We start from the raw sequence: 14,482 nt of genomic DNA, 5'->3' as shown, positions 1-14,482 counted from the left end.
TAGTATATTTTAACCATAATAAAAAAAATTATCGTAATAGATAATAATTTTAGAAAAAAATAATAAAAAATGGTAAAATTTAGTATCCAATTGTACTTGTTTATTTTTGTTTTAAAAATAAAACGTGATATTATATATATAAATTTGAATAGAGGACGAGGATCACAATCATGTTAAATCACCCGTTGACGTGAAAGTTTAAAGTAAGTAAGGAGTAAAAAGGTAAATTGAATTAAGATGTATGTGTGGAATTTATATAAAAGGAAAAGTTGAGAGAAAGATTGAAATGGGAATTGATGTGTGTATTGTGGCGTTTATTGTAAAGAAAAGGGGATGTAATAAAGATGTTTGGAAGAATGTGTAGAGAGTGAAGGATTATATTTAGGGGTAAAATAAAAGCAGAAGACAAAGTTGGATTTGGACTTTGAATATGAAGCCAAAAGAAATGCATGTGCATTTGCTCCACTCGCGGCGTCAAAACATTACATTTCGCTTTCTTCTCTCTTTCTTCTTTGCACACTAAAAAAAGAAAAAAGAAAGAAAGAAAGAAAGAAAAGAAACTTTGTCTTTCTAATATTTGAATTTTAAAAATAGGTGTTCTCAGTGACATATTATTATTATTATCACTTTTTATCTTTCTATATTTTATAAATAGTAAATTAAAAAAAGTTTCTTCATTTTCCCAATTTCAAAATTGCAACAACTTAATTTGTAGGTAGCCAACCCTAAAAATAGTCAAGTCCACACCAAGTTAAACCCAGCAAATTACTCTAAAAGAATAAAATAAACTCAACAAAATAAGTTTGATCTTTTAATTAGGTAAGTAATGTTTTGTCAACTTATTTGTTATTAGTCAACATAAGTGTTTATAATTCACCCATTTAAAGACATTATTATTTAATTAACCATCCCTTAATTCATTAACATATCTTACATAAATCTTAATTTTGAATGTTTAACACTAACTTCTTAACACTATGTAAATAGGTTCTTTTGATGATAATAGACTATATTGAAATGTATATTGATAATTATTTTAGATTCACACATGTCAAAAGATCAAAATATTGGAGAATATGGGCAGAAACTATTAGAAATTTGACTAAGCTATAGGTTGAATAAAAATGCTTCAATATTTTGTACGTATTTGACGAAGAATAATTTGATTATCCAAATGAAAGTTGGTGACAATTGTATAGAAGGGTTGAAATTAAGATTTAAAGTTGAAATGAAATCCATACCCAAAAAAAGAAAAAAAAAGTTGAAATACCATTTTCATTTTTAGTATTTATATCATATGTTAATAAATCTTAAATTTAGTTCCACCAAAATGAAAATGATATTTTCAAAATTTGTACTAAATAGATTATTAAAGTTATCTTTTTAGAAAAATTAAGAGATTAAATTAATTTTTTAAATGAACAATAATAATTTTAAAATACAGGACCAAATAAAATAAAATAGAGATATTTTTAAAATTTTTGTGAGAATATTGGATCAAATTTACTATTTTTGATAATTTTTGAATAAAGTAAAATAATAATGATAAATAAATAAATAAATGACAATAATAAGAAGAAGAAGAAGAAAAAGAATTAGAGAGACACAGTGCCGTAAATCTCGGTTGTGTTTAAGACTGGGATTAGTGAAGAATCTTTCTAATTTGGAAGTCGCTTTCCATGCAGATCTTATTTTCTTCCACATTAATCATGATTATTTTCTTCTTTAATCCACCTAAGTCATCATCTTAATATAATCTAAAAATATCTCTCACAAACCTAATGCCCACACATGTCCCCAATTACTAACATTTACCCACGTGTGAAACCCTTTCTTTTCTCTCTTTTAATTTTCTTACCAAATCTAATCTTTGATCAAAGAAAATAAAAACTAAATTGCAGTAATCAATGCACCTTATCTGGATAGTGGAAATATATGACTTTTTTTTCTTCTTCTTCTTCTTTTTTATTTTTCGGGTAAGTTGAAATTTTGGACTGGAAAGAAGACCAGAAGTTTTAGTCTTAAAAAATGTGGAACGTAACATGAAGAAGAAATGGATAGAAAGTTCATAGTATGAACAAAGTTTCTGACATCTTTCAAAACCCCTAATTTGACTCATCCCCATCTTCTTCCACTTTTCTCTTTTCCATTCTCCCTGTCTCATTGATGGATCCCAAATAAGGGTAAAGATCATCAAGTTGTTTACCCATTTTAACTGGGTGGGTAAATGGGATAGATGGTGAAGAAAAAATTATTATTATTATTTTTTAATTTATTGGTTAAAGGAAGGGAAAAAGGAAAGTGAGGAAATTATTTATTTGGTGGAGGGGGGGAAGATTGAATTTGATTCATTATGATGGGGTTTTATTAGTTGGAAATTGGAAGGTTGGTATAAGACAGCTAAAAGATGTCATCACCCACGTGCTATCCAATATTTGCTTTCTTCTCTTTTTCATTGTTTCAAATTTATAAAATTGATAATATATGAAAAGAAGAAAAGAGGAGGGGGAGAGGGGTCGTATGTTTAGTCAGATTGTATAGCAACCCTTCATGGACCCTCTAACCAAAGAATATACTTCAACTGTATGTGGGCTCCTCCCTTCTCCTTTTTCTTTCTCTTTCTCGATTCAACTTAAATTACATATTTCATGCCTTCCCTTCTGCTTTTCTCTTCTTTCTTGTCAAAATTCTTGGATTAAAATGCATGATTAAAGTTTGTAGTTCAATCTAAAATGTTTATAGAAACGAGAATCGTTTCAAAATCAAAATGATCTTTAAATTCAATGTTAACTTATGAGTAATAGAGTGGAAATAACATTGTAAGGTTTGAACACATGCTGTCTCTAGATGATACCACCTCAAATCATCAATAGGTCTAACAATTTTGAACTACAAGGCATGTAACATTATTCTGTTTTTGATGTCTTGGAAAAAGATTGAAGTGGAAGACATAAAATAAAATCATAATATAGAAATGAGTGAAGGAGACAGTTTGAAGAGAGGGAAAAAAAGAAAGGGAGAATAGGGGCAAAGGGCAAAAAGAGGGGGATGGTGCTTGGTTGCACATGGCTACGAACAATTCATTAGCCAATAGGGCAGAGACCGCCTTACCCCACTTGGATATCTCACTAGCAAACCTCCAAAACCACACGTTTTGGCCCCTCAAAAACCACCCTTCAAAATTTTAATGCTTACAAAACAAACTATATATTCAAAATATAAAATTTATTCAATCTAAGCTATTTTTATTTATTTCTTTTTTTTATAATAACCGTTACAAGTATTTAAAATTATACATTTTACCTTCATAATTACACCCACCCTTTTACCCTCTTCTTAGAATTTCTATATATTGTCCCCTAAACTCTCCTAATTTCTCACTCCCCTGCTCCTTTTTGTTCCTTCATTTCTTACTTCTTTCATTTTGGTAATCATCTTGTCCTCTCTTTTTCTCATACACAAATACACACACATTTTGCTTTACCTCTAATGGAATCATGTTAGTTTGAAAATTGGAAAAGAGAACTAGAGGTTTGCTGGAAGTTTAACTTAAGTTCTCTTTTGCAGGAATGGCTTCTGTCCTTATCTTTTTGGCTGGTTTCTATGCCATAGTTTCCTCTGTTGATGCTTATGGAGGTGGAGGCTGGACTGGGGCTCATGCCACCTTCTATGGTGGGAGTGATGCTTCTGGGACAATGGGTATGCATCAAAACAACTACCATTTTTGGTTCACGACTTCTTTCAGGAACTTTCACAAAGAGTTGGTAAACCAATGTGGGCTGAACTTTTTTGTGTTTGATGAAATTGTGTAGGTGGGGCTTGTGGGTATGGAAACTTATATAGCCAAGGCTATGGAACAAACACTGCTGCTTTGAGTACGGCTCTATTCAACAATGGCTTGAGCTGTGGGTCTTGCTATGAGATTAAGTGTGCCAGTGACCCCAGATGGTGCCTGCCAGGCTCCATTGTGGTCACAGCCACCAATTTCTGCCCTCCGAACAATGCCCTTCCTAACAACGCTGGAGGCTGGTGCAACCCTCCTCTTCAACACTTCGATCTCTCTCAACCTGTATTCCAACACATTGCTCAGTACAGAGCAGGGATTGTGCCTGTTGCTTACAGAAGGTAAAACAAGCAAGCCATTAAAACAGAGTTTTAAAATTCAGGGGATGTATTATACAGAGTCATTTAATTTAACAAGTTTTGGTTGGGGGTTCTCTTTTGTAGGGTACCCTGCAGGAGAAGAGGAGGCATAAGGTTCACCATCAATGGACATTCCTACTTCAACCTGGTCCTCATCACAAACGTGGGTGGTGCTGGTGATGTACACTCAGTTTCCATCAGAGGATCAAGAACTGGTTGGCAAGCAATGTCAAGGAACTGGGGACAGAATTGGCAGAGTAACAGCTACCTTAATGGTCAAAGCCTCTCCTTCAAGGTAACCACCAGCGATGGCCGAACTGTCATCTCCAACAACGCCGTCCCAGCCGGCTGGTCCTTTGGACAGACTTACAGTGGTGCCCAATTCTGATTTATTACCTCCTCTAGCTAAAATAAAGTTTATGGTTATGCATAGTAAAGCAATCTAGTGTGACTTTTTTTTCTTTTTTTTTTTTTTTCTTCTTTACCTTAAAGTATACTAGAGTATTAGATATATAGTATACTATGTGAGTGTTTGAGTCAAAAAAATTAGGAAAGGGCTTATTTTGGGAGGCTCTTTTCTTATCATTTTGATTCAAATTTCAACATTTAATGAGTGCCCTAATGGCAACTTATTGTGATTTTTTACCCTAACTTTTGCTATAAAGCAAAAGTTGGCAGAGGTGGGCTCTAACCACCCGCCTGCATTTTAGTTACTATTGTGAGTTCATTGTAATCATTAATCAGCTTTTCTGCCACTCTACTTGTATTTGTTGTATTATTGGCTGCTGAAAGTGTAAATTTTCAGTTTCCTCAAGTAATGAAAAAAAGCAGACTTTTTATTTAATTGTGCTCTGTTTCTCTGTTTTTGTATTAATGTTTTCAATCTTTTCTGGGGGGCTGCCTCCCTCTTTTATTCTTTCTCCCATCTCTCCCCAAAGTAAAAAGTTTAACTCACACTAAACATATGCAAAATATTATAATTTGGAGTAAAAAGATCATTTGTCAATTCGAATATAATAGTTCAATTCTAAGACACTTGTGAAGGTTTATAACTCAATTCTCCACTGTTGAAACTAAAAAAACAAGCTATCTATATAATTGTCCTTTTTCTAGGTATAGACTTTAAGCTGGAAGCCCAATTATTTAGAATCCAAGCCTAGGGAGTTGGGCTGAAGTATTTAGTAATGTAATTTGTATTATTAATCTAACCCAGCCTTTGGAATTCAGAGGGTTGGTTCAAGGTCTATGTACAGCATAAAGCTAGAAAATTTAATCCAAATATAAAATGATTGTAAACAAGGGTTATTGAAAATACAACTTTTAAAATGATATCACCAAGATTTGGGTGAATTGATAATCTATCAATGGTTGTGGTTGTGCAGAAAAAGAAACACAAAATCAGAAAATTATTTGCTTTTATTCTTAGTCTCTGTCTTATAGGACAGACAAGTTACTAAACATGTTGAATTAGTATCAGCCAACTGAAGAAGACGTTTAACTATAACTTGTGTGCTATGTTGCTACTTTTATTTACAGCTCCATATCAGCGGGAGCAAATCAAAGACAGTGCCTTAGCTGCCAAACAAGACAGTCAGGGATCAAGAAAAAGAAAACAACTCCCTGAAACCTCATTTCATGGAGAGTAAGCGCCGAGTCTCCTTTGCTCGGTGACAGCCACCTCGAGAGGGTGCTTCTGAAATAGTGTTTCTATTAGGCTATCGGCTTCTTGCTGTAAGCTATAGTTGCGTGGTATCGATGAACTTGAACAAGACGAGTTGAACATAGTTCAAAATCATCCTCAAACTGTCAGGTACGCGATCAACTTTTCCCAGAATTACTGTACTGTAGTATGTAAAACATAGGTGCAGTTAGTTGCTGCTAGATATGAACTGCTAGCTTTGACAAAGTTGAAATCTATCAGTCGTTCAGTATTGTATTGGTGTAGAGGAAACATATGAATCAATAGCGAACATAGGGAATGTAAAGATCTGATGTACCGATTTCTGTCATACTCATACATAAGACCAAGTTTGCTAGGACTCCGTAACGGTACACGAAACCTTGAGATAGAACTCAAATGCATTGAAATATAAAAGTAACGGAATTACAATATCATCCTTCTAGGTAGTAATTATTCGAGTTACTCCACTACTTAAGATTAAGCCACTAACCAATTGTCTATCTTCCTCGTTTCCAGTCGCTCTATTTATTATCAAAAAGACAAGAAACTTCCTGACTAATTACTATTGTATCCTCAATACTTCCATAACATCCTTAACAGTATTACTACCACATCGATTTTCCAAAAATATGTGCAAACTTTTATGCACAAGGAGTTTGAATAAAACCATCAAAACATTGCGATGGTCTGACGACAAGAGCAGTTTTCAAAGGCAAACTTACTCAAGGAAACAAGCGATCATCTAACAATGAAACAGCACAAGGGCCAGAAGAAGAAGCCCAATTGTGTTGAGTGGTGTCCAAGTTCCCATTAACATGATAATCTACAGGATTTATTGGCAGGTTCATCTCTGCTGCAGGTTGAAATGTTGGGTCATTAAAAAAATTAACATTATACGACATGTAGGAATTTTGCCCTCCTAGCTGGGGCCTTAGAGCTTCTGTTCTGCTTAGTTCCGGGAGGACACCATTTTCTTGTCCAGAATTTGAAATCTCCGGACTCCGTCCTGTGCCGAAATAACCAGGATAACTAGTAAAGGAGGAACTTGCAGAGCACTCCGCATCCCTAAGCAAGAGAAGTAATTAACACATGAAAATTAGTTTTCTGTAAAATTATCACTTTCCAAGCTCATTTATACAATAATATCAACAACTGTCCAAAACTTTTACATAAGGTCCTGTTAGGAAGTCTATAGTTGTTCATAGTTGATTTCAATCTTACCGATGGAGAACGAAGTTTGGATCATCATGTAAAACTATATTTTGGCTATCATTGGGAATCCAAGAGAAGTGTTGGAGTTGTTGAATTTGTTGCTCAACACTCATATCAAAAGTTAAATGCATTCCATCCTGCATTTGGAATCAAAGAAACTTGACATCTTTGAAGTAATGAAAATATTTGTTAAATTCTCTCCAATCTCAATAGTGTAACTTCTTAGGCCGCAGGGCTTTTATTATATTCTTAATGCTTTTCCCGCTTTAATTGTCAGTGTGGAGATTAAAATGAAATGCCACAAGAGATTATAGTATTCACGGGAGAGATGTAAGTTTAAACCAATATATTAGGACTTCTTTACCTGATTAGTGAACTCTAATGGTACTGGAGGATGCTTCTGCAGATTGTCCTGCCAAAATTAAGAAAATGTTAGTACAATATAAAGCCCAAATCTTTGTCTTATCTCCTAGAAGATTCAAACATACAGAACCCTCAGAAAAGAGGAACTAAATAAAATTCCCAAGACTGTAATCGCTATGTAATGGAACTTTCGCCGGAGCTGCCTTGACAAGAAACTACTTATTTCGATTGGTGAACTGGGAATGCCTGACAATTCAAATTTTATGGTAAACAACAAGGGGCTCGCTCATGTATCCCATGCCAAATTAATGTATTCTGGGCCGCAACAAGGGGTTCATATGAGAGAAGTCCATGTATGGACAATACTGGTGAAAATTCTTAACATTACCACAATCCACTTGGCTGTTTTGCTCATTAAATGTGAAGCAGCATACCAAAAACGAGAAGAAGAAAAAACCCGTTTTGAAACCTTTGTTTTCCAACATTTCAACCACAACAGAAAGGAATAGATTGATACCTTATGCAATCGAACTTGATTAAGTGTTTCTCTCATCGAATCCTCCATTTGGGACAAATGATCCACATTGTTTATCTTGTCAGGGTTTCTCCAACAGCTGCAAAGAAGAAACAAGAAGATACAAAATTTGGGAACAGCAAAAGGACTGCTTAACAAACAAGAATGATCAAAAGATGTGCAGCCATTGACCTTAGTCTCTGATGTACTTCAGAAAGTTGGGTCCTCAATAACTTTGCTTGGCCGGTCAAATCCTGCCATTATGGATTGTCAACGACTAATACAAAGAAACGAAACATACCAAAAAGCTAGTCCCAAGGTGTACCTCAATCGTTTGGCTACTGAAACAAAATGAAAAACGAACAAAAACCGTCAAAAGAGTTGTCTTGCAAATATAAACTTCATGGGGGAGAAACAGTGTAGAGTCTACCTTGTTCCTAGCAAATCGTCTATGTTGACATCGTGGTCTAATTTCTTGAAAGTTTTCCGCAGTGACTAGAAGATTAAAGGATGATTAAGTATGTTAATGAATATGTAAAAGAGAGGAAAGAATGAAGTGAAAATGGAGTGTGAAACTAATTACTTACATCAATGCTTTCCATTTTCCTGCTCCAATCAGTGAGAGCACACGTATCAGTTGCCAATTATTAATCTATTAGTTAAGTTGAAGTTAAACAACCTATTTTCCTCACCACTATCATAAACCATTTATTCATGATCAAACTTCAAACCTTGAGATAGGTATAGATAGTACAAGATTATGGCATTTGAGCTTTGCTCAAGCTAAGTTTGCTAATAGCTTTAGTTTATAGAATGCAAACATTTGATACGTAGAATATGTATCAGATTGATTTGTTCATCATACGTCTTTTATATTATTCATGTTAGTGATATTTTTGTTATAAGTTGTCAATTAGTTTTAGGAATACAATTTAAATTTAAATGCAGAAGGGTTTTGATGATACCTTTTCGTTCTTTCCTGAGGGGTTTGTTGAGCAAATCTAGCGATTACCTCCTCAAAGCTACCAATAAATAAGGAAAAGAAAAAGGATTAACGTTATAATTATTTTATCACTTCATCAACTCATCAAAGTATTAACATTATAATTATTTTATCACTTCATCAAATATACACATCCACCAACCACAATTACTAAACCTTGGCTTTGATCAACCCTAAATACACATACACTAACCACCTTGGTTCTACACCAACACTGCTTAATTACAAAACACAAAATCCAGCCTTTTTATCTCAATTTCTTAAAAGTTTGGCTTTTGATTTTGAAAACAATCATGAACAACAAAACTTAAAAAGCAACAAATGATTATCAAACAAAGAAAGCTTTACATACACAAGTAATGTACTCGGAGTAAAAGCCAAAATTCAAAAATTCAAAAACTAAAAACAAAACGAACATCCAAAACAATGTGTTGTTGCATCGAATATAAATAAGAAAATAGTAAGAAAAAAACCTGCGTTTTTCACAAGAAAGATTGGGCTTTCCAGTAGGTGAAAACATGAGAAGAATGATATCAACATCACATAAAATAGATAATTCCTTAGCCTTCTTCATAATCCCATTCTTTCGTTTAGAATAAGTCGATTGTCTTCCGTTTGTATTCTCTAATCTCTTTATCTTCAATTTTACTCTTCCCATTCTTCTTCTTCTTCTTCTTCTTCTTCTTCTTCTTCTTCTTCAACCATATCTTCTTTTTTTCTCAGTTATTATTATTGTTATTCTCTCTAACCATCCCCTTTTTTTCTGTTTTTCACCCTTTTTTTTCAATTGCATTATACCAAAGTTTCTCTTTTTTTTTTTTTTTTCTTGATGAATTTCGTTTGTGAAAATGCTACGGGCAACTATTAACCATGCGTTAGTAATTTTGCGGTGGAAAATCAAAAGTTATTATCAACCACTAATTATCTACGGTGATGAATTAATTGTTTTTAACAAACTTAACTTAATTTACCGAAAAGTTTGTTCTTTTATGTTTGACCTTTAATTCCTTTACTCACAAAATAATTATAATCTTAAATCCTTTTTATTATCGTTGGATATACCAAAATTTAGATTCTATTAAGATTCTATCGATAATGCCACTAATTTTATTGGAATTATAATTTCATTATATTTTTTGTAAACAATAAGTTTAGTTTAGTCATCTCAAGATTTCTATTCGAGTTTAATAAACATGAAATTGTTATTCACTATTTTTTTTTTTTTTTTGTTAATCTTGTTATATATTTAAAATATATTTAATGTGAGGATTGTAAGATAAAAGAATTTATGCAAAATTTATTGTAAAATATTATTAATTAAAAGAGATATTTTGGTCCAATTTGTTCATCTTCTTCATTGAGCAGCAAAAAGCTTGGGTCTTTGAGGATGATAAGCAGACTCCCACTTCCTCCCTCAAGCTTCTTCTTCTTCTTCTTTCCTCCCTCATTGGCCGGGTCTCTTAAACCTTTGACAAACCCTAGTTTCAGAAAACCTCGTTTCACCCTTTCTCTCGATACCCAATTTTCTGACCGCTTCGACTCCGGCCTACTTTTCCGTGAGAAAATACTCTACCTTGAGAACCACCTCAATGTCGATTCCCGCAAAGCCTTCCGGGAGAATCCCCATTGTCGCTCTGCTACTCTCTCCACTCTCAAATCCGTCGAGGTCTGTCTCTCTTCCATGGGACTTGACCGATCTGCAGTCAGCCGCGTTCTCGATATGCACCCCAAACTCCTGACCTCGAATCCGGACTATGATATTTACCCCATCTTTGATTTTCTTCTTAATGAAGTTGAAATTCCATTTCCCGACATTCGTAAATCTATAATTCGATGCCCTAGAATTCTCGTCTCCGACTTGGACCATCAATTGCGACCTGCTTTGAAGTTCTTGCGTGACCTGGGTTTTGTTGGGTTGAAAGCCATCACGTGCCAGACGACATTGCTACTGGTTTCGAGTGTTGAACATACCCTTTTGCCTAAGATTCAGTACCTTGAGAGCTTGGGCTTATCGCATGAGGATGTGGTTAATATGGTGTTAAGGTCTCCGGGTTTGTTGACTTATAGCATTCAAAACAATTTGGTTCCTAAAGTGAGTTATTTCTTAGGAGACATGAAGGGTGATTTGTTGGAATTGAAACGGTTTCCGCAATATTTTTCGTTTAACTTGGAGAGGAAGATTAAGCTGCGTCATCGTTCACTGGTTGAACATGGTTTGTCACTTCCTTTGTCGAAAATGCTGAAGGCTAGTGACGGGGAGTTCAATGCATGGTTGATAGAAATGCGGTGCAGTTCGTTGATGGCTGATCGTTGAAGTGAGTTGCTTTGCTTCCTGTAGTTTTGTAGTTTCTTTGGATGAGATTATTTAGGATGCTGCTTTTCTCTGTACAGTTCGGCAAATCATTCCCTGTTTTTCCCTCCCTGGTGAGATAAAAAAAAGTATTTCGCTTAATTACATTGTTCATATGATAATTGTGAGAAACAAGAAGTGAGTTTGGCAGGTCTTGTAAAATATGCTAATTGTGGAAGACTACAACTTTGAATCAATGCATTGTTACTTCCTGTCAAAAAGTATGGAAAATTATCGATAATAGCAAGTTCAACAACTGATTCGTGGTGTAGTTATTGAGTGAACTTTCATGTGATATTAGTAAGCTATGCTCATTTACTTCAGCCAGATTATACTCGCAGTTCGTTTCTATGTGGATCCTAGGAGGTGAACATGTGGTTGATTTCTATTTTGATTTTGGACTAAGGGATATCTATCTGAAATCTACTCGTGTTGCACTTTATGATGCAAGATTTTGATTGATGCTACAGCATCTTTATAATTTGTTCACTGTCTAGCTTCCAAGGGATTGAATTCAATCGTTTTATGTTTAGTTTCAATAACTCCAACAAATTTTGTTTTTACCAACAGTTTTGAACATTTTTTAATCGTGGGATTGACTTCGTCTGCTGTACTTAAACTAAAGATAACAGATGCTGCATAGCTCCAAACACACGTGGTTCTTAATATTGTGCTAAAAATTGAAATTCACATCTTGCTATTGAGATAAAAATGGTATTTTTTAGACAAATTACACAATGCTTCACTTGCACTAACGAAAATACATGGATCATTGTATTAGGGGTTATATTATGTTTCTGAGTTATTCTTCACTCAGTGGAGTTCAACATGTTTTGAATGAAAATTCGATGGTTGTGGTCAAGAAGATATGATGGAGAAATTTTTTTCTGTTTTATTTTACATACACCCTGGAACTGGAATCCCCAGCTGTCCCATACACACGTGCTGCTATGTGGAAATCCTGTAGAAACATGGCTGATGTTCGTTTATGTGAACTTTTTCCTTCAATTGTGCAGGAACTGTGGTGGAAATGATTCTACAGCTCGATCGACAAGACCAGGCATTCTACCATATTCATCTTTTAATGCTGACCTTGACTATCTAAATTGGTTGGGCTGGAGGGATTCACACGATTGTTCCCATCTTGAGTGAGATCATCAGTCAGAATGTTTGCTATTTAAACAGAGAATACGTAGAAGACAGAGACTCAACGCTTCCACAATTACCATTTGTTGATGCAATGCCGGCCCTGACTACTGTAATTTGTTGAGAACTTTGGAGACTTGCAAGTTTGGCCCCCATCCCAAATGACTGCATCACATCTGGAAGATTGCTGTCTAAGTAGAAAATATCGTGAAAACTATGCGATTCCCCTTGAACCCCTACCATCAATTGAATTTAATTTCCTATGAGAGGCATTGTAAGAACACTCAACCTGTATATTCTAAATCTTTGACCATTGTTTGAAATTCATCAGAAAGAACATGTGGTTGGGTTTGCAAAAGGCTCAAACTTCAAGGAAGAAGAAAGGGAAAGATAGGGTGAAGTGAACCCCCAAAAGGCCCAAATCATATGATAACTTAAGGCAATGTACACCTCCATTCTGGGGGCTATAAATGCAGTCTACTGAAATCATCAGTAGGACTTGAATTATATTTTTCTGGTGGAAGAAAAGTTAGTGGTGTTGAAAATGAAACTAGATTTTGTCCCACCAAAGTTAGAAACAATGAGAGATTGATTTCATAATGCATGATGATTCATTTTCTTGTTGAAACATGAGCCGAAGGACACGGTTTCTTGCTGCAGAAATGCATCACTGTTCAGTAGTCCAGATTCCAGGGGTACGTTGTCCATTACATTACATGACAAGTTTTGAAGGGTACAGTATGTATGAAAGGCCTTGGGGTCATCTCTGTTTCTCGGGACAACAAATGCAAATGCAAATGCAAAATTTGGGGTCAGCATTCGTCACCTCTGGACCCCTTTACCTTCCTACAATCAATTTGCTCAGACACAGAAAAACAAGAGAGAAGGCATCTGTCCCATTCTTTAATCATTCACCCTCGAAGGATGGGATGAGTTTTTGATTTGAAATTCATGGTCTTCATTTAATTCTGTCTCTCTCTGCTCTACTCTACTCTTAAACAGTATTCTATTTATATTATGGTTGGTTGCTTCTAAGACAGATCTGTCTCACAGGAGAATGAATGTTCTACGTAAGTCAAGTTGGTTTCAACTTTCAATACTTGGATTAATTTTGGTTTATACATTAGATGTTAAGATAGAAATGGTTTTTGATTTGTTGGCATGAGATATTATTGTAAATGCTTATCTCGGATGGAAGAGTAGGCCAAAGAGAATTCATAGACAGTGAAATTATCTGTTATGAGACAGCAATTTCAGAATCCACATGTTATGAATTTATGGTTGTGAAGGAATTTTTGTTTGTCCTTGTGCTTTACGACAATTTTAACTGACCAATATGCTTCAATCTTCACGTCCACCTTAAATCAAAATTATCAATCTTTTCTCATTGTTTCATTTTCATCTTCTCTCTCTTCTTCACAGTTCACACAACACGTTGGAATTCACAAGGAGTGTCATGGGAAAGGATTTTTTTTTTATCTTGATTTGTTCCTCTCGATTACTTTTATCATTGAAACATGAAGAAAATGAGAGATCTTTTAAAACGATATGTTTTTTATATATCGGTATTTACAAATCCCAACATAAAAAGATTCATCTTTGTTTGTTCGCTGCATTGAAGGGTACCCTTCGCCATTGCCTTTAGCTTCCATTCCGTATCCTTCCAAGGGAGCAAACCCAACAGAATCTTTTGGCTCAGCCCTACCATTTATATTGTGGGCCATTTCTTACCAAATTCTTTTATTACATACTCCTTATTCTCAGCCTCCTATCTACCCTTTGCTCCTTTGCTTCCCATTTAGGGTTTAAGAAGGTTAGTTGGCACTGCCATTATAAATGGAGTTTCCTTCTTTTCTCTGTCTTGGAAGAAGCCAAAACAACAGTTGAGTTCTGTTCTGTCAATACATCAATTATTTTGAATAAGAGATAACCCAGCTTTACTTATTAACCTTTTTTTTATTTACTTTGGAGGACATGTGTATATTGTATATGATCCAAAGCATTCATCAACTTTATGCCAAAGTTGCAATAACATGAGTAGATTTATTTTTCTCTAACAAAAGCTAGTAA

General features: G+C 34.7%; 3 protein-coding genes across 7 annotated transcripts; 2 read left to right on the top strand and 1 right to left on the bottom strand.

Annotated features, from left to right (window-relative positions):
* The first annotated feature begins 3,277 nt into the window (after nucleotides 1-3,277).
* LOC101217956 (expansin-A1) lies at nucleotides 3,278-4,992 on the top strand. The gene is made up of 4 exons (XM_004135123.3): nucleotides 3,278-3,427; nucleotides 3,568-3,699; nucleotides 3,813-4,125; nucleotides 4,228-4,992. Exons 2-4 carry the CDS (start codon nucleotides 3,570-3,572, stop codon nucleotides 4,529-4,531), a joined length of 747 nt encoding a protein of 248 aa, XP_004135171.1. The 5' UTR covers nucleotides 3,278-3,427; nucleotides 3,568-3,569; the 3' UTR covers nucleotides 4,532-4,992.
* Nucleotides 4,993-5,541: 549 nt separating this feature from the next.
* On the bottom strand, nucleotides 5,542-9,690 carry LOC101203859 (agamous-like MADS-box protein AGL30). Of its 4 annotated transcripts, XM_004135403.3 has the most exons (11): nucleotides 9,390-9,683; nucleotides 8,879-8,935; nucleotides 8,501-8,519; nucleotides 8,344-8,408; nucleotides 8,239-8,254; nucleotides 8,106-8,167; nucleotides 7,917-8,013; nucleotides 7,401-7,448; nucleotides 7,046-7,173; nucleotides 6,547-6,889; nucleotides 5,542-5,985 (listed from the first exon to the last, which is right to left on the bottom strand). In XM_004135403.3, exons 1-10 carry the CDS (start codon nucleotides 9,572-9,574, stop codon nucleotides 6,547-6,549), a joined length of 1,020 nt encoding a protein of 339 aa, XP_004135451.1. In that variant the 5' UTR covers nucleotides 9,575-9,683; the 3' UTR covers nucleotides 5,542-5,985. The 4 variants fall into 4 exon arrangements, with proteins under 4 accessions (XP_004135451.1, XP_031741305.1, XP_031741307.1 ...); XM_031885445.1 differs by lacking the exon at nucleotides 5,542-5,985 and having other exon boundaries at nucleotides 6,194-6,889; nucleotides 8,239-8,251; nucleotides 9,390-9,686; XM_031885447.1 differs by lacking the exons at nucleotides 5,542-5,985; nucleotides 8,879-8,935 and having other exon boundaries at nucleotides 6,194-6,889; nucleotides 8,239-8,251; nucleotides 9,390-9,690.
* Nucleotides 5,595-13,704, top strand: LOC101218193 (transcription termination factor MTEF1, chloroplastic). 2 transcript variants are annotated; one of them, XR_004216682.1, is made up of 3 exons: nucleotides 5,595-5,953; nucleotides 10,282-11,340; nucleotides 12,283-13,704. XR_004216682.1 is itself a non-coding variant. In XM_004135124.3 (3 exons), the coding sequence occupies exon 2, from the start codon at nucleotides 10,304-10,306 to the stop codon at nucleotides 11,228-11,230; it is 927 nt and encodes a 308-aa protein (XP_004135172.1). In that variant the 5' UTR covers nucleotides 5,613-5,953; nucleotides 10,282-10,303; the 3' UTR covers nucleotide 11,231; nucleotides 12,283-13,704. The 2 variants fall into 2 exon arrangements, 1 of the variants encoding a protein (XP_004135172.1); XM_004135124.3 differs by having other exon boundaries at nucleotides 5,613-5,953; nucleotides 10,282-11,231.
* The last annotated feature ends 778 nt before the right edge of the window (nucleotides 13,705-14,482 follow it).

The sequence above is a fragment of the Cucumis sativus genome, chromosome 5 (genome assembly GCF_000004075.3).
Source record: "Cucumis sativus cultivar 9930 chromosome 5, Cucumber_9930_V3, whole genome shotgun sequence".
Classification (NCBI taxonomy): Eukaryota; Viridiplantae; Streptophyta; class Magnoliopsida; order Cucurbitales; family Cucurbitaceae; genus Cucumis; species Cucumis sativus.
Note: the sequence above shows the minus strand (reverse complement) of the source record. Positions and strands in the feature narration are given on the sequence as shown.